The 18,212-nt window shown below is 54.9% G+C and overlaps 1 protein-coding gene across 1 annotated transcript in view; it reads left to right on the top strand.

Moving 5' to 3' along the window:
• The window catches only part of MYO7A (myosin VIIA), a 103,897-nt gene that overhangs the window by 8,182 nt on the left and 77,503 nt on the right, over window positions 1-18,212 (top strand). Inside the window, exons 3-4 of the mRNA XM_029208217.1 lie at window positions 8,415-8,528; window positions 12,490-12,642. Of these exons, the coding sequence (XP_029064050.1) occupies window positions 8,415-8,528; window positions 12,490-12,642 (267 nt within the window). The remainder of the gene's footprint in view (window positions 1-8,414; window positions 8,529-12,489; window positions 12,643-18,212) is intronic.

The raw sequence follows: 18,212 nt of genomic DNA, 5'->3' as shown, positions 1-18,212 counted from the left end.
AGTCAGAGGTGAGAGCTTAGGGTTTCTCATGCTTTTTCTGAACACTTGTCCAACCCTGGGTGTGTACGTGGTCTTCTAGATTCCCCAGTATATGCTGAAGCTTTTACAAAGCCCTTTTTCCCTGACGCATCTCATTCCCCTGCCTTTCTTCCAGGCTTTTTGGAGTGTCTATTGTTTGCTCCAACTGGTTATTTTTTTCCCCAGGTGGTAGTTCATTTGCCTTTGGATGTTTTTGACCAATGCCCTCCATAGCTACTTCTCTACCCTGGGGTCCCTAGTTAGGGAATAAAGACAAACCTTTAGCATTATTCCCTCAGGGGTCCCCCAGACAGGTTAAAACAATCAAAATTCTTTGATAACAAGGTCTGTTCTGCTCCCTCTGACCCCAAAAACCCACACCAGGGATACAGGCTGCCATCCTCAAGGTGGGGAGTGAGGGAGGATGGGTGGGTTAAAGTACCACAAAGCTCTCCTGTGGGGTTTCAGTCATCTTCCTCTTCCTTAAATGTTCAAATGGTTACTGTAAACCTTTGCATATTTTCTAGAGTTCCAGTAAAGTTGACTCTGACAATTTTTGCTATGTTTTTTTGTGTTTCTGTAGAGTTCTTGGCAGACTTCTCTACTCTTTGCTGATATCACTTGCTGATGACAACTGGCACAGTTATTTCCTGAAAGCTTTTCTGTTCCAGCTTGCTACGTATACTTGGATAGGTCCTTTTGCCCCTTCTGAACCCCAGTCTCCCCATATGTAATATGGGTGGCCAGAATTGGACCAGATGGTGGTATGGTGGAGGTGACAGCAGCACTATGGGTGTGAGGCATGAAGGGAGGAGAAAAGAAGGTAGTGAGGTGTGGGGACCAGGGAGCACATAGCTAAGTGGAGCCTTGGTGGCTAAGTGGGGGCAGGGAAGAGTATGGTGGAGGTGGAGCATTCCTAGCAGAGGACTCAGCATAAGCAAAGGTAGGAGGCCCTGTCCTGTGTGGCCAGGCAGCAGGAGACGAGGCTGGGGGAGCAGTGAGCCCTGGCTCTGGGAGAGAGTCTGGTGTGATGCCAGAGTGGGTCCCAGGGGCATTAGACCTGCCTCCCAGACCTGGTGTGCAGCCACCTGCAGGGAAGGGACCTACTCCGAGGCTTCATCTCAGGGGTGGCCTGGGTGCAGGGTGTTGAGTAGTGGGTCTGGGTCAGGGAGGGCCAGTCTCTCAGTACTTTACTAGGTCTCTCTCATGGGGCCTCTCTCCATCCACCAGACTTGTTTCACCATCTCTTCCTCCTTACCTCTGCTTCTCTGTGCTTTGCTGTTTTCTTTTCTGGAACACCCTTCTCCCTCATATCTGCCTACATAATCACAACACCACAACAACATGACTTGCTCAGTTAATAATAACTAACACTCACACGGCATTTGCTCTAACAGGCACCGATCTGAGTGAGTTACACACGACCTGTTTAACCCTCACAAGCACCTAATGAGGTACTGTTATCCTGTTATCCGACAAATGAGAAAACAAAAGCACATGGGGGTTGAGGAACTTGCCCAAGATCACACAGCATGTGAATGGCCTTGTCATCATTGAACCGGTTGGTCCAGAGTCCAATCTCATAGGAGCCATTCTATCCTGTCTCTCCAGGGTTAATCTGTCCCTTATCTGGTGGTACCATCCTTATCTGTGTCTGGGTTTGTCCACCCCCAGGCTGGAAGCTCTGAGGACGGTGTCCCCTAAGCTTTAGCCTGAGCCTGTGAAGGTTTTTGTTTTTTTTTAATTTTAAAAATATTTATTTATTTTTGGCTGTGTTGGGTCTTAGTTGCAACATGCAGGATCTCTCGTTGCGGTGCGTGGGCTTCTCTCTAGTTGTGGCGTGTGGGCTCTGTAGTTGTGGCATACGGGCTCTCTAGTTGTGGCTCTTGGGCTCAGTAGTTGCGGTGTGCTGGCTTAGTTGCCCTGCAGCACGTGGGATCTTAGTTCGTGGGATCTGACCAGGGATCGAACCCATGTCCCCTGCATTGGAAGGCGGAGTCTTAACTACTGGACCACCAGGGGAGTCCCTGTGAAGGTTTTTTAAATAGACAGATGGAAGGATGCCTGGAAGCCCAACTCTAGCACCTCCCTGGGTCTGAGGGTCTGGTTCCTGTCCCCACGGACTCTCCTAGGAGGGTGGGCAGGGGTAGGTGTGCTTGTTCTGGGCTTAACTCTGGAAAGGACCCCTTCTGAGAGCAGGGCCCCTGAGAGGGCACAGGAAATGGGTGGGAATCATTGCCGACAGTCATCTGTGTGCTGGGTGGCAGAGCGCTGGGTCCTCGAGGCTGGAAAAGAGGGGGGCGTGTAGAAGGAAGCCCAGGTCCAGAGGGGCAGCTCCGAGTTCTGTGTGAGACATCACTGTCTCCTTCCTTGTCATTCCCTCTACTCCCCGCTGTGGCTTGCTCCTCTAGAACAGAAAGTTGGGTCTTCCAGGATTTCAGGCAACGATGAGGGCCAAAAATGAGACCTTGAAGAGAGAATAGGAGAAAAGAGGGGAGAGGATAAAGATAAGTAGGGAGAGAGAAGGAGGCAGGTGTAGGAGGAGAGTCACAGGGCCTGGGCATTCCACGCCTTCTGGATGGGACAGTGGCCACTGTGGCTTGCAGCCCAGCATGGACCCAGGCTGGCACCCAGTCCTGTGTGGCTGCCAGGACACAGGAGCCCAGCTTGGCGCCCACTGTGGGGTGAGCTCTGAGCCATTAGGGGTGACTTGCTGTCCTGGGGAACAAGGGGACGCCCCTCCTTTAGGCCTCAGTGCCTCCTCTTTGACCTGGAGATCACCAGCTGGCTGGCCTCAGAGGCTGGGTGAGGACCAGAAAAGACTCTTCCGGGGCTTTCCCCATAAAGTCCCCTCCCAACCTCAAGGCTTTTATCTGCCCTCATTCCCCAGAGGCAGCCAGTGGGCCAGAAAGATCTTTGACGCACCTTCCCTTTAGTCTTAAAAAATTTACGAAGTTTATTGTGTTCCACTCCATAACATCCCCACGTTTCTTTCCGCAGAAAACATACTGATTTTCTCCAAAACTGCGGTCAAGGTGAGGTTCCAGGTGCCTCGTTTTTGCCGAGGCCCCGCATCTCGTTTCCTGGGTGCCGTTCGCAGAGGTCCTGGTGAGGCGGGCCCGGAATCCCCGACGATGTTGGGTGTTGGGGTCGCGCCAGGATGGGAGGGGGCTGGGGCGGCGCGGGCGCCCCCTCCTCGTTCCCGCCAGCGGGCGTCACCTAAGCCGCCGTTGCCATGGGCCCGCGGCAGATGGCCGGGTTTAGTGTTCCCTGGCGGGCGGCGCGCACGGGATTAGGTGAATCAGGGAGCTCGAGACGTGTTGCCACCGTAGCCGCCGCTAGGCCCTCCGCGCCATGGAGCCCCCTGCCCATCCCGCAGACCCCGCCAGCCCCGAGGACGCCGCTGACCCCGGCGACCCTGCCGAGGCGCGCGCCAAGCAGCCGGGCAAGTGGGCGCTGTTGCGTAGCCTGAACCAGGCGTTGAAGACATACGCGGTCCTGCCGGTGAGGCCCGGGTCGGGAGGGGGAGGACGCGCCCCGCGGACCCGGTCCTGGGCCTCGGTTTCCCCGCCTGTCTGGAGCCAGGCGGGCCGCAGGGTCGCAAAGCCCCAGGGTGCACGCACACCTGAGCCCTCTGGTGCCACGCGGCCCTAGACGCCCGGCGGGAACTTGGCCCCCAGCTGCCCCTGCCTGGGCGCGGAGCTTGTGCAGCTGGAAAACGGGAGGTGGATGGGCCAGCGCTGGGAAGGGGCTTCCCTGCCCTTGCCCGGGTCCAGAGCAGGGGGTGACTCCAGGTGCACGGAGGGGGCTCGGGGAGACGTTTGTGGACTGGCTGACCGGCTGGTAGAAGGAAAGCATGGCCCGCGGGTCCCCTCCTCCACCGAAGATTAGCAACCAGACACTTCCTTGCTCACTGGCGCCCCTGGCAAGTCAGCTGGCCCATCTTTCTCACCTGTGAAAATGGGGCTAATGTAACCAATGTCCCGGAGGGACTATGAGGATAAGTGAGGGTGGGGGGAGTGTCCTGAGACAGACTCCTTTTCATTGCACAAACGGGGACTGAACCTCAGGCCCTGCCCCAGAGGAGGAAAGAGGCATGTAAGGCTAAGGCCCTGCGGGGAGTTGATATTGATCTGATCCTGGGCTCATGCCTAGGAGGGAAGGTGGGTGGACAGCAAAGACAACTTCCCTTTGCATGGGTCTCTCATCTTCACAAGCACTGACTCCTTTCCTGTTAAGGTTGTTGAACTCTAAGGCTCAGAGAGACTGAAAGACTTACCCAGAGTCACACAGCGTTAGTGGCAGAACTGGGACCTGAACACAGAACTCTTTACCTTGTGTTCATTGTGGATGTGGGCCAGCTTCCCTGGAGGAAGCCCCCACTAGGGTTGTGGTGTACCCTTGAGAACATTTAGGCAAATCCATCTAGGAACTCACCGTTCTGGGGCTGGGAGCCACTCAAAACTGACAGCAGAGAAGCTGGAACTTGCCCCAGGTTACACAGCCACACAGAGGCAGGTGTCTACACAAATGGAACTTTTGATTCCGGGTGAGGTCCCTAGTGGGGCACCCCTCACAGTGGAGTGGTAGGAATGGGGCCAGATACAGTCATGGGCTACCTGGAATCCAGCTGTGGGGAGGGGCTGGTGGGGTTAGACCTGAGCCCAGTGCCCCTTTCCTCTCCTCCCCTCTCCTGCCCCTCAAAAAAGTGTCATGTTCTTTTACATCTTCCTTCCTCTGCTCCTTCCTTCGTGCATCCAGCGATTCCTACATCTTCCCTCCTCTGCTCCTTCCTTCGTGCATCCAGCGATTCCTACATCTTCCCTCCTCTGCTCCTTCCTTCGTGCATCCAGCGATTCCTGACCTACCCTGTTTTGGGTTCAGGCTCTGCCCTGCAGATGCTCACAGTCTCGTCAGTCACTGATTTGATGAGTGACTATGGCCAAATCCCTTTCTCTCTTTCGGCCTCAGTTTCCTCATCTGTAAAATGGGGACCCTTACAACCCAGCTGCATTCTGATGCCCCAAGTGCTTTCCATGGGACCATGGGAACTGTCCCCCTCAGAGGTTCTCAGGCCCCAGATTCCTCCCTGAAGCCTCTTAGCTGCCATTTTAGCCTCTTTCCTCGAGTTCAGACCAAGAGAAGAGAAAGTTAAGTTGCCACCCTCCTGGTGACAGTCCTTGGCTAGGAGGGTTCTAGACATTTCTGTTTGCTTTGCTGCCCTTAGCTGGAGCTTCCAGTTTGCCTTTTAGGTCCACAAACCATCTCCAGCCAGGGACCCTATCAGTGCTTCCTGTTCTGCTTGCAGAGCTGGGTTCAGTGTGGGGCCCAGGGGATGTAGGGAGAGAGCACTGAATTTGGAGTTTGCCAGGCGTGGGCTTCATTCCCAGCTCTACCACAAAACACCTGTGTGACCTTGGACATGTTTCTTGACCTCTTTGAGGAGATGAAGTAGAGAGAGAATGCCCTGCCTAAGCGTTGTCATAAGGTTCAATGAGACAGTTAATTACAGGGAAGCATGTAAGTCACTACCTGGCCTGTTGCAGGGGTATTGAGTTTGCATAGAGCAATGTCCTGGTGCCACTGCCCGCCACCGCTGGCCTCTGGGAATCAGGTAGTCTCTCTCTTTCTCTCTCTCACACACGAACTCTGTCACATGCTCCCTCTTACCTACTCACACACATGCTCACATACACGCTGTTTCACATTCTGATTCTCTGTCTCACTGAGAGAAGAACTGTTTCTCTATGTTTGGTTCTGGGGAGTCACCAATGGAAGACTCAGACCAGCCCTGCCCTCACGGGGCTGCAGGCTAGCGGGGAATGGACACCCATGGTGATGACCCAGAGTGGTGCTGGCTGTTAAGGGGCAAGTCCAGGGGCCCCGAAGACTGGAGGAGGGCCTGTGTTCTTTACACAGCAGCCAGGGGAAGTTTTGAAAATGTAAATCCATCATGCCATTCTCTCCTGCTTTAAAACCTTCCAGTGGCTACTTGTCCTACTTGAAAGAAAGTCCAACGTCTGTCCATGGCTCCCAGGGCCCTGTGTGCCCTGGTGCTGCCCATATCCTCCAAGCGCCCCCTCATCTAGCTCCAACCTGGGCCGGCCCTTACTAGGCCCTCTGCTTTCCCCTCTGTTCACTGCTCTGGCCGCAGGGTCTGGAGTGAAACTGGCCCACAGCGGACTCTCCACAGATATGTACTGAATGAATGAACTAACTCTTTAGGAATTGGGAAGGAGGTAGAAGTTGCGGCAGTGAGGAGGGGCCAGGGAAGAGTTGCTATTTGCTTTGGGTGTCCACTCAGTGGAAAGGTGGGGTGAGATTGGGGGCAGTTGGAACAGAACAGCCTGAGCAGGTGTGTGTCAGGTGGTCCTGGGCTGGCGCTTAGAGAGGGCGAGGAGTGTGGCTGGAAGCACAGCTTGGACTTGGGACTAAAGCAGTCGTGAGGATTAAATGGGAAGCAGTCATGCAGCCTGGGCACACAGTAGATGCTCAGCAAACGCATGAGTTCTCCTCCCATCCCAGATGCTCTCCAATTTTTCTCACTTTCTCTGGGAGACAGCTTGGGTTTGAAGCTAGCCTGTTTCTAACATGTGCTAACCTCCCATGAAGTGAAGGCCCATAATGGCGGCTGTGGCTGAAAAGTAGTTGGTTCTGATGGGAACAGGAGGAGGCTGAAACAGTGAAGAGTTGGCCTTGGGACTCACCAAGCCCACGCCTCACTGAGGCATGTGGAAACTGAAGCTCAAAGAGGTCAGCGATTTACTGGAGGCCAAGTGGGTCCTGGATCCCAGTCTCATATCCCAGAGCTGTTTCCCCTGGGCCATCCCCATGGGCTTATTTCATTGTGAAGCAGTTTTAGCAGCTGTTCTGTTTTTAACTGCCGTTAATAGGAAGTTATATTTTTATTAGGATGTCTAGGTTCTCTTACCCTTCTGGGGAACTTGGGAACCACCCCAAAAAAATACTCTTATTAAGATTAGAATAAGGGCTTCCCTGGTGGCACAGTGGTTGAGAGTCCGCCTGCCAATGCAGGGGACACGGGTTTGTGCCCCGGTCTGGGAGGATCCCACATGCCGCGGAGTGGCTGGGCCCGTGAACCATGGCCGCTGAGCCTGTGCGTCCGGAGCCTGTGCTCTGCAACGGGAGAGACCACAACAGTGAGAGGCCCGCATACCGCAAAAAAAAAAAAAAAAAAAAAAAAAAAAAAAAAAAAGATTAGAATAAAATTCAAACTTTTACCTCCAGGCCAATGAGAGTCTATGAGTCCTGAATCTTGCCCATCTCTCTCTCTCATCAGGTCCTGCAACAACCACCTCTTTGCGGTTCCTTCCTGCCTCAGGGCCTTTGCACTTATCATTTCCGCTGCCCAGATTTCTACCCTTGCTCCTTCCTAGCCTGACTGCTTTTCGCCCTTCAGGTCTCAGCTCAGAGGTTTCCTTCATAGAGCGGCTTCTCCGGCGAATGAGTCTCCGGTTGGCCGGCTCTGTCTTTCTCCAGCATTGGTGGGCTCACTTCCATCACAGCACTACCGCCATCCCAAGTGACCGTGTACTTGCTCAGTTGTTTGTTTTCTGTCTCCTCCCCACTAGAATGTGGGCTCCATGCTCACTGCTCGATCCCCAGCATTTAGATCCCTCAGTGCCTTGTACCCAGTATGCGCTCAGTACATGCATGTTGAATGCATCAGTGCTGAAAGTGGTTGTTCTAAGTCCATTTTCCGACTCTGGGTTGTAGATTTGGCTTCTGTGAACCCTTACTGAGCATGTAGTGGGAGCCAGGCCTTTTGCTGAACGCTGCAGGGGACACAAATATAATGCTCCCCTGGCCCCAGATCGGGATGTCCCCACAAGCCAGGAGACAGTGTGGCTGAGAGCGATGCCCACATATATCATGGGGCCTGGCACAGAGCAGCATCACTGCAGGGAAGTCATAACTGTGACTGTGGGTGTTGACCAAGGAGGTGACAGAGGCTGTTTGAATGTCCTGGGGGTACGCCTCCTTTAGGACAGAGGGGAAGTGTTTCTGCCTAAACTTCAATGAGTCTGCTGTACATGTGTGGGATGTAGCGTCTTGGGGAGAGGTCAGGGCTTTGGACAGGCCTGGGCTTGAAGCTGCCCAGCTGTGTGGTGTTGGCTCTTCCCCTCTCTGAGCCTCTGCTTACTCATTATAAATTGGGGACAGTAACAGCTGCCCCAGAGGAGGGATTGATGACACTACATCGTGCCCAGCCCAGGGCCTGGCACCATGACTTCCACAGTGCCAGTTCCCTTCTCTTCCCTCTTTTGTGGTTGGCACAAGAGCCTCTGGTGGTGGAGGGGTGGGCACAGGACTGCTTGGAAGGAGTACCCGATCCCCCTCCCTGCTCACCTGGCCTGGGCCTCTCTCACCCACAGGGGGACTATGTCTGGATGGACCTGAGATCCGGGCAGGAGTTTGATGTGCCCATCGGGGCAGTGGTGAAGCTCTGTGACTCTGGGCAGATCCAGGTGCTGGATGATGAAGGCAATGTGAGTAGCCCGCGGCCACCCCGCCCCCAGGCCTTGGGGGGGACACAGGCTGACAGGTGACCTGCCTCAGGGGGATGGAGGCAGTGCCTGTGCCCCGCTTCTGCCTCTCAGAACCCCCTTCCCCCATGGAGCTTTCCCCATCACCCCCATGGGAGGGAGCCTCCCCTTCTGCCCCAGGCTACCTGTTCTAGTTCCACCAGCACTTCAGTCCATTCTGCCTGGTATTAGAAATGTGTGTCTGTGTGGGCATACCGGTGTGTACAGTGGGGCAGGGGGTGGCACCGGGCTGGGAGCTCCTTAGGTACAGGGGTGCTTTCGGGTCAGACAGACTGGATTCAAATCCCATCCTGCCCACTTGCTAGCTATGCAACCTTGGCCAAATCTCTTTCCCTCCTGAACCCTCACAGGGTTATTGATTCATATTTGAGATCACATGTGAATGCCTCAGAGGAGGGTGAGGGGGTCTGAAAACGCCCGCTCTCGTCCTGTGGGGTTATGGCATCACACGAGTTCACGGTCCACCCTGACGCTGCCCTGGAATTAGTCTAACAGTTTAATGCTTTCTCTCTTGTGGCCCTGAAGAAAAGGGTCACAGGAAGTGTACGTTTGATAGACAGTGAGAGTGGGGCCTTGGGGAGGGAAGAAAAGGTCTTAAGTCAGGGTCCTGCCTTAGAGAAGGTGGCCCTGATGAGGGCCCAGAGGGGAAGCCTGGGAACTCTGGACATGTGTGCATGTGCATGGCATGTGTGTATGTGGCAGGGGCACATGTACAGCTTAGTGGGGACATGGAGGACCAGAGAGATTAGGTTCCACCGTAATCTGGGTTGTGCCTGATGCTGTGGCCGGCACTGGGGGCATAGAGACAGTCCCCATCTTAACCTCTTAGTTTGATGGGGGTGAAAGAGGGTGCAGTGACTTGGAGAAGAAGGCTCTGTTGAGGGCCAGGGGAGGGCTCAGGACGCTGGAGGCCTGGTACTGAACGTGGAGGAGGCAGGGGCATCACTGTTATCCCTGCAGCCCCCAGGGATACCCGCCTTGGGGTTTGCAAAGCCCTTTGACCGAAGTTCTATCTTTAGGTCCTCACAGTGTCTGTGAAAGGCAGGGAGGACAGCAACTGTTACCCCAAGGTGAAACTGGAGTCCAGAGAGGGACCCTCAGGACGAGTCACACAGCTAGTGAATGATGGTGCTGGGGTCAGGATCCGGGACTTCTGGGTTCTGTGTGGGAGTTTCCTCTCCCAGCATCTCAGTGGCAGCTTTAGAGCTCAGGTTCTGTTAACCACACTTTTGTCCCCTGAGCTTTTAGAAATGGAGTGCCTGCAACGTCATTCCAGAGGCTCCAGTTCCAGGGCCTTCTAGGAAGCCCCTGTGAGGTTGCAGCCTCAGAAGGGGGACACGGATTTGGCTGGCAGCACACACAGGTCCACAAGCTAGCCTGGACCCCCCGGGTGGGGCCCAGGGACTCTGCCTGCAGGCTTGAGTTTCATCTGGGTCATGTTGCATGTCAGATGGTGTCCCATAACTGTGTCACCGGATCCCAGAGGTCCCCTCCCACTTGCCCCCTGAGAACGGGGGCTGCAGAAGGGGGAGGGATGTGGCTGGCTGGCTGGGAGCAGGTTAGGGGGCTGGGTTTGCTTCAGTGGCATTGGGCCCCTAGCGGCTTCTGGCCTCCCCTTTCACCAGCCTTTCCTACTCCCACTCCCTCCCCCCACCCCACCTCCAGGCCATCATCTTTGACCCCTCTGTCTGCCCACAGACTCCCTCAGCTTGAGGGCAGGGACCAGGTGAATCACATCTGGTTCCCCAGAGCACAACAAAAGGTCTCCCAGAGAAGGTCCTCTGTAAAGACCTGCTGAATGAATGGAAGATCATGGTTCCGTCCTCACTGGAGTCCTAAGGCTCTGCTTTTGTCCAAGCTGTCCTCATTGGCAGATGTACCCCTCCTTCCCTTCCTCTACAGAGCACGTGGTCCTTGCCTGTCTGAGCTCAGTGCCAGGCCAGCTCTTTCCCAAATGTGCCCCCAGGCCCTAGAATTGGCCACGTTCCCTCTCTGTCTCTCGCTGGTATGCCTTCAGGACCAGGCCTCAGTTTCTGCCCTGGTTACACTTTGATCTGTTCTGTAGGTGTCTGTGGACGTTGACCTGAGCGCTGCTGACCTCAGCCGGGCGACCTTCCATGCAGGAAAGGGGCGGGGAAAGGCTCAGCTCTGCCCTCTAACTGAGCTCGCCACTTTACCTCTCCAATGTGACTCCTCACTGTAAAACGGGACTGGTAATTCCATGACGAGCTGTTAAGAGAAACAAATGAGAACATACATCTCTTTTGCAACAAAAACTGGAAAACATTAAAGTGATAATACCCAGCACTGGTTGAGCAATTATCAGGCACCAGTGCTTTTTAGACCTGGCAGGAGTGAAACAGAGGTTGGCCATTATTGTGTCAATTAACCCTCCCAACATCTCCAAGAAAAAGGGATTGTTAATCTCATTCCCATTTCATAGATGAGGTTGTAGAGGTTCAGGAAAGCAAAGTGATGTGCACAGGGCTACAGGTCTTACAGTGGCTGAGCCACCTCTTAACTCTGTGCGGAAGTGTCTTGGGGAGGAATTATGGGACCAGAGGCTGGGGTCGAGCAGGGAAGGCAGACAGCCTGCCCAACGTCCTCTCCCCTCTGGCCCATTCCAGGGCTTAGGACCGAGTCAGGGAAAGGGAATTTTCCAATTGGATCAGCTTTTATCAAGAAATAGGGTGGGAGAGAGGAATGTTCCACACGGGATTGGAAAGTCGGCAGGTTCTTTGATCTCACCACCAGGCGCATTCATGTCAGGGCTGTCTGAGGGCCTGACCTGGAATGTAATGCCCTGGCCCAGGAGGTGCCATGAAATGCCAGGGAAACTGGAGTCATGAGCAATCTCTGGCCTGCCCCTCACCTCTCTGAGGGCCGTGGTCCTCTGATCCTATTTTCTCATGTGGTGTGAGGGGGCTGCAATAGGGGACTTCTGGGGTCTCTCCATGACTAGGACTCTGCTTTTAATTCAGACTGGTTCCTAGTAGTCCCCAGCCGGCCATCTGTCTCATCGGGGATCCCCTGCCACGTCATTTGTGCCTGGCCCCTATATGAGGCACTGTGAACCAGGCGTATAGCAGACATGGAACGAGCCTTGGGGAAAATTGAGGGGTCAGGGCCAGAACTGCGCTCCGACAGTGGCAGTGACCATTGCCTTGCAATGGGAGACCTAGGGTATGTGGGAGCCCAGAGGAGGCATCGACCCCAGCCTGGGGAACCAGTCAGCTTTCTGCCTGGTCCTGAGGCTCCGAGGGTTCCAGCCTTTGGGAACAAGGAGGGGGCCCCAGAGGGCTTTGGAGGCTTGACTCAGGTTGTAGCCACACTGCAGAGCACAGGAGAGATTCTCACTTCTCTGAGAAGCTGGGGCTGTGAGTAGAGGGTGCTGGAGACCACCTGGGGGAGGTCAGAGGAAACCACAGCTTCACAAACTTGTTGAAAGAACAAAGGCTATTGCCCAGATGTGCAACCATCTGCCCCCCGTGGCAGCAGGAAATATTGCACTATCTGAATAATTCTTGTGCCTTCGTTTATCGGAGTTTGGATTTGAAGCCAAGTCTGTCTAACTCCAGTGATTACACTTTCCACTCCATCCTGTAAGGTGACTGGAGAGACTAATCCCCTTTATGACAACCATGAGGTAGGGCCAAAATCCCTGCCATGCCCACCTCTTAGGTCTGCAGAGAGAATCCCCTAAGAGGAGGAAGAGTGGTCCATGAAGGGTAGGGGTGGGCGCTAACATCCTCATAGATGTTAGAAATGATAGTGTTTGGCCGCAGGAGAGGCCCTTATGGGGTCGCAGGTACCCGGGGTTCCCGTCCCTCCCGGGACTCTTCTCTAGCAAAGTGCAGCCAGGAGGACGCAACTAGCTTACGTTAGCCACTGTGCCTCCCCGCAGGAACACTGGATCTCCCCGCAGAATGCCAGGCACATCAAGCCCATGCACCCCACGTCGGTCCACGGCGTGGAGGACATGATCCGCTTGGGGGACCTCAACGAAGCTGGCATCCTGCGCAACCTGCTCATTAGATACCGAGACCATCTCATCTACGTGAGTGCCGCCCCGCCTGCCAGCAGCCCCGCCCACTTTCAGTCCCTCTGACTTGCAGCCAGCCCCGCCCAGCCTCTGCAGCTGGCCACTGGGGACCAGGGACTCAGCCCATGCCCACAGCCGCTCGGGTCTGTGGCTCATCCTCTCTTTTGGGCTGTGGCTTGTGTGATCTGTGATTGGAGAACGGGGAGGTTTTTTTCCAAAGGTTCATGTGCCTCCGTAGGGCTGAAACCGCCGGGAGGCCAGACCAGGGAGGGGACGGTGACAGGCTCAGTGCTTTGCCCAGAGATGGGGGATCTGCTGCTCTCCCTGGGTTTGCTGTGGGGTCAGGACCTGCCACGGGTCCTCAAGGTCAAGAGGGGATGGGTTGGAAGTCTGTGTCCTCTTGAAGGGGATGGAGGATGGACATGCTCCTTGATTCCCCAAACCCTTGAAATTAGAACCAGTCATACACACACCCGCACACTTCCCCACCTTGAAACTCAAGAGGACAAATAAAGAGCATCTCACTCAGCCAGGAGTGAGCTGATCCCAAGAGGTGAGCTGAGAGACCATGAGAACAAGAAGGGCCCATCAAGATCATTCAGTGTAGAGATTCTCACACTTTCTGGCCTCAGGAATGCTTTATGTTCTTAAAAATTATTGAAGACCTCAAAGAGCTTTTGTTTATGTGGGTTGTATCTATTGATATTTAACATATTAGAAATTTAACTGAGACATTTAAAAGTAACCACAAAAAATCCATTACAGGATAATGTATTTTTATGAAAAATAACTATATTTGCCAACATAAAACAATTAGTAAGAGGAGGGGCATTGTTTTACATTTTTTTCAAATATTTTTAGTATCTGACTTAATAGAAGACAACCCGATTCCCGTATCTGCTTTACATCCAGACTGATGTGATATTGTTTTGGCTGAAGTGTATGAAGAAAATCTGTCCTCACAGATATGGAGGTGGAAAAGACAAGACCTTATGGACTTCCTGAAAGGGTCTCTGGGACCCTCAGGGGTCCTTGGACCACACTCTGAGAACTGCTGACCTAGTCCCATTTTACAGACAGGGAAACTTAGGCTCTATAAGGCTTAGCCAGGCCCAGAGCTGTGTGCCCAAGCAGCTCAGGGGTGAAGGAAGCTGTGGATGTACAACAAGGAGAGAGCAGGAGGGAGCCCCCTGAGCCAGGTCCCCAGGCTGGGCATGCTCAGGGGAGGCGTGGGGTGATAAGTGCCTGAGAGATGTGCGGAGCTGGTTCCGCAGGGTCTGTAGGAGTGAGGTCTCACTCCCAGGTCACTTCCTGACCGCTGGTGGAGATGGCGTTCAGGAAGGGGCACTTCATGAACAGAAGGCCTGAGGCAGGGCCGTGCCAAGTGAGTGATTTGTCAGGACTGTGAAGGGGAGCCAGGGAGACAGAGCTGGGAGAGTCTGAGGGAACCTGAGGAAGCACAACAAGGAACTCTCGGGCCCTCAGAAGTCCTGGAATTTTGGTGCCTCAGCTGCTCGGGAGGCCCTCCGCCAGCCTCCCCACTCTGGGTCCTCCTGCAGCTTTGAGCTCCCAAGAAGAGGCTGAGCTTGGGCCCTTGACGTACGTTGATTGCATTGGCACAGCAAGCAGCTTTCTCAGGGAGACCCTTAGTACCGACAAAGCCCCTCTCACTCCTTTCCTCACCCAGGGGGCAGGGCGCAGTGGCACCTCCAGATGTGAGCAGTGTCACCTAGACAATGGTGGGGGGGAGCTAGGACTTGAGCCCAGGCCAGAGATATCCCATGGGACCCACTGGTGTCTGCACCCCAGTTCTTGGCGGTTCCCTCCTCCCTCCTCTCTCTGGACAGCAGGTGGACACAGGATGGTCCAGGGGCTCTCCATGGCCAATCACCCAGGCCTGGGTGGAGTCTGACACTTGGGTCTGGATGTGAGTGTGAGCCTGCCTACTTGCCTGCCCAGGGAGGCCACTGCAGAACTGACGTCCTGACACAATCTCCTTTCGGGGGTGAGCATCACAGGGGGGAGCTGAGTGAGGTGGGAGTTGTTTCCACCAGGGGCCCCGCGGACAATGTCTAAGAATAATTCAGAGGCATGTAGTTGGTTATTTTGCGCGTAGTTTAGTGATTCTGCCGGCAAACTGGTTCTTTGTAAGTGAGGGAGTCGGTTGGTAGACTGAATCAAAGAACAAAGGCAAACACAGGATTCAAAAGGGAGAGAGGAGGACAAAACTTCAGACAGTCCAAGATCAGTGAATCTTGTTTGTGAAATTTTGAGGGTAGACTGGCAGCCGGCAGAGAAATCAGCCTGAACATTAGGCCTTACCTAGGTTGACTGTGGGATCAGAGAAAAGAATTCTAGAGGTTTGTGGATTCTCCAGAGAACGCTGACATCTGCACCATTTAGCTCATTAGAAGTTTCACTAGTAGCCTTTCTGACTGATTTTTGGGTGAGGGTGGGAGGGCATGGGGGTGGAGCCCACACGAGGTGTCTGAGCTGTCTTTCTCCTTCAGAGACTCATGGCTGGAAGTCAAGTCGTGGCGCCTGGAAGGTGCCCAGCTTGGATAGTCTGTGGGCCTGAGATGCTGGGTGTCTGCTGGTCTGGGGAGCCGTGCTCCACAATTGTAGGGCTCAATAGTCAGCTCAAATGACTCTCCGACTCTATGATTCTGTGACTGGGTGCGTGAAGTAGGATTAGAGCAGGGCTTTGAAGAAGCAGCCAGGCCATTGTCCCACCCAGAAACCATACCTGTCCCTAACCATGGCAACCCCTGGTCACTTCATGGCTTGGGTTACCCTGGGCACACCCCCATGCACCCAGGATTTCCTCAGATTACCACGGCCACTCACAGCCTTTGGCCCGGAGGACGCTCTGTCCCTGACTGTCTGCCCAGGGCTTGCCTGCTCCAGCTGGCCTGGCCCCAGGTGCGTGAGGGACAGCACCCCAGGGCCGCAAGTCAGCCCGAGGCACCCTACATGGAGCAGAGCCTTCAGAGGACTCCTAGCAACCCCTCACTGGGTGGTCCCAGAGGCCAGGGGTCGTCCCTGGGTCTTGCGGGCGACAGGTGGCAGGGCTGATGCTGAACATGGGCTGGAGCCCTGGTCTGGGGGCTGGGGGGCCTGGATCCAGGTCTTGACAGGTTGCCTTTAGGGAGTCCCTACCCATTTCTGGTCTCAGCCGTCCCTTTGGCACAATGGGGTGGGTGCCTCTGTGACACTGGGAAGGTGTATGTGTCTAAGATGTATGTCTTGGTCTCCATGGTCTGCTAAGGGAGAGGCCCCAGGGCTAGCAGGCCCGGAGGCTTCCTGGAGGAGGTGGATTCCTACCATATCACCTGGGGTGTGTCTCTGGCCCAAGAGAGGCTCCTTGATCTCCACCTGGGGACTTGGGGGCCCCTAGGGACCTGTGTGCTGTGTCCTTGGCTTGGGAATAATCCTTATCTCTTCCCTACTCCAGCCCATGGGCCCACAGGGCAGGCTTTATTACTGGAGAAGAGGCCTGTGCTGGGTAGTTGGACATTAACTCTCTGCTGACCATGAACCCTTGGAGAGACAGAGCCAGAGGGCCTCAGGGAGCAGTGCCTAGAACCTCAGGGGACGGATGGGTGCTAAGGCCCAGAGAAAAGCAGGATGGGCCTGGGTCTCATTGTCAGCAGTGGCCAAGCCCCTCACTTCTTTTACCTCCCCCACTGCCAGCTCTGCAGTCTCACAGGTGAATTCCTGGGATTTGGGGGAGCCCAGGTGGGGAGGCGAGAGCTGGGGTTCTGGTGCCAGGGTCCCTCCTTCATCCCACTCCCTGCTTATCTGCTGTGCAACCTTGGCAAGTCCCGCCCCTTCTCAGAGGCTCAGTTCTCCCATCTGAGAAGGGGTGTCATGACTACACCTCACAGGGGCCTTCTGACAATACAGAGAGAGATGGCCTGGAAGCTGCAAGTCCTGCGCCCGACAGGGATCTTCCTGGCAGGTGGTGTGTCCTTGTTCTGCTGGGCCGGGTCCTCTCGCTGAAGGAAAAGGCTTCGTTTTTATTATTTAGTTTGAAATGGGTATATGTGCTACAGATTGGAAAATATTCCTTCTGCTACAGAGATGACCACTGCTACTCACTTCTTATCTAGCCTCTAAGAGAAAGACTATATATATATGATATATATGATATTAAATTATATATATATATATAATTAAAAATTTTTTCTACACAAATGATAGCATTTCTCCTCACACTTGTGTGCTTTTTCCACTAGCCCCAGCCCGGGCCATCCTTCCTGTCAGCGTAGGCAGGCCCGCCGCAGTGTTGCTGACAGGCCTGTTCCCTCAGCTCCTTTTCTTGCTCTTTCCTGTGGACAGCAGTGAATTTCTTCTCCATCCATTAATTTAGTGACTCATTCGTTCACTTGCCAAACATTTGCTGAGCGTGTCTTACGCACCATGCACAGTATTGGGCCCCAGGTAGAGAGAGGAGTGAGGCTGGGGGGCAGAGGCCTTGAACCAGAATTATGGAGGAGTCGGGGGCCAAGTGAAGGGGACCATGGAGGCTGTGATGGGTCACACAGGAGGGTGCCTGGCTTCCTGCGGGGGGAGCGCTCATCTCCGTTTGGACCTGAAGGATGAGCAGGCATTAGCTGGGTGAGGGGGCAGGGGATGGAGCTTGGTGCTTTTAACAGAAGGTTTAATATGGAGGGAGCCTCTGGCTGTGGGATGCAGCTAACGAGGGCCAGGGCTCGGAGGTCTTGTGGGCAGGGGAAGGATACTGACTTTGTCCTGAGGCCATGGGGAATCTCCTGAGGGTTTTCAGGAGGGGGATGACACAGTCAGATTTTCAGAGCTGACTCTGGTTCCCAGTGGACGACAGATTGTAGGGGCCAGTGTGGAAGCTGGGAGCCCAAAGGGGAGGCGCCTGGCCAGGGAGGTGGCCATGCCCACGGAGTGAAGTGCATTGTTATGAAGGAGAGGGAGGCCTCCCGGCGTCCCGCCCTGGTGAAGGTCCGCCCTGGTGAAGGTCCGCCCTGGTGAAGGTCCGCCCTGGTGAAGGTCCGCGGTGAAGGTCGGCGGTGACAAACGGCCGTGAAGTCGGCGGTGAAGGTCGGCTGTGAAGGTCAGCCGTGAAGGATGGTGGTGGTGCTATTGGCCGAGCCGGGAGGCAGAGGAGGAGCAGGGTTGAGGGGAGAGTGAGCTCCCGTCCGGACAGGCTGGTGGACATCAGGTGGGGGAGGGGGCTGAGGGGTCTAGTGCTCAGGAGGGCCCTCTGGGCTGTGGGCAGAGTAGACAGGGCCATGGGAGCTGTGAGGGGGAGAAGAGGGTCCAGGCCCAGCCCCTGGAAGGCTGCTTGTGGCATCTCAGCGTTCCCTTTGCCCTGTGCTTGGTCTGTCCTCAGGGCCACCTCGGTCTGGCTCTGACTCCCCCCGTCGATCGGTTCATTGGGTCTGAAATAGTGTCTCTGCCTCCTGCGTCTGTAGCTGCTATGCGTTCTCCCCAGCTGCCAGGGTGACCTTTTCCCAGCAATCCTCCCAAGTGTCCTGTCCTTTTATGCCTCTGTGCTTGATCCCCACTGACGAGCCCTCCACTCCCCCATTCCCCGCCACCACCCCCCC

The sequence above is a fragment of the Monodon monoceros genome, unplaced genomic scaffold (assembly GCF_005190385.1).
Source record: "Monodon monoceros isolate NGI ecotype Baffin Bay Population unplaced genomic scaffold, NGI_Narwhal_1 Super_Scaffold_7, whole genome shotgun sequence".
NCBI lineage: Eukaryota > Metazoa > Chordata > Mammalia > Artiodactyla > Monodontidae > Monodon > Monodon monoceros.
This window is presented reverse-complemented; position numbering and strand designations above follow the sequence as displayed.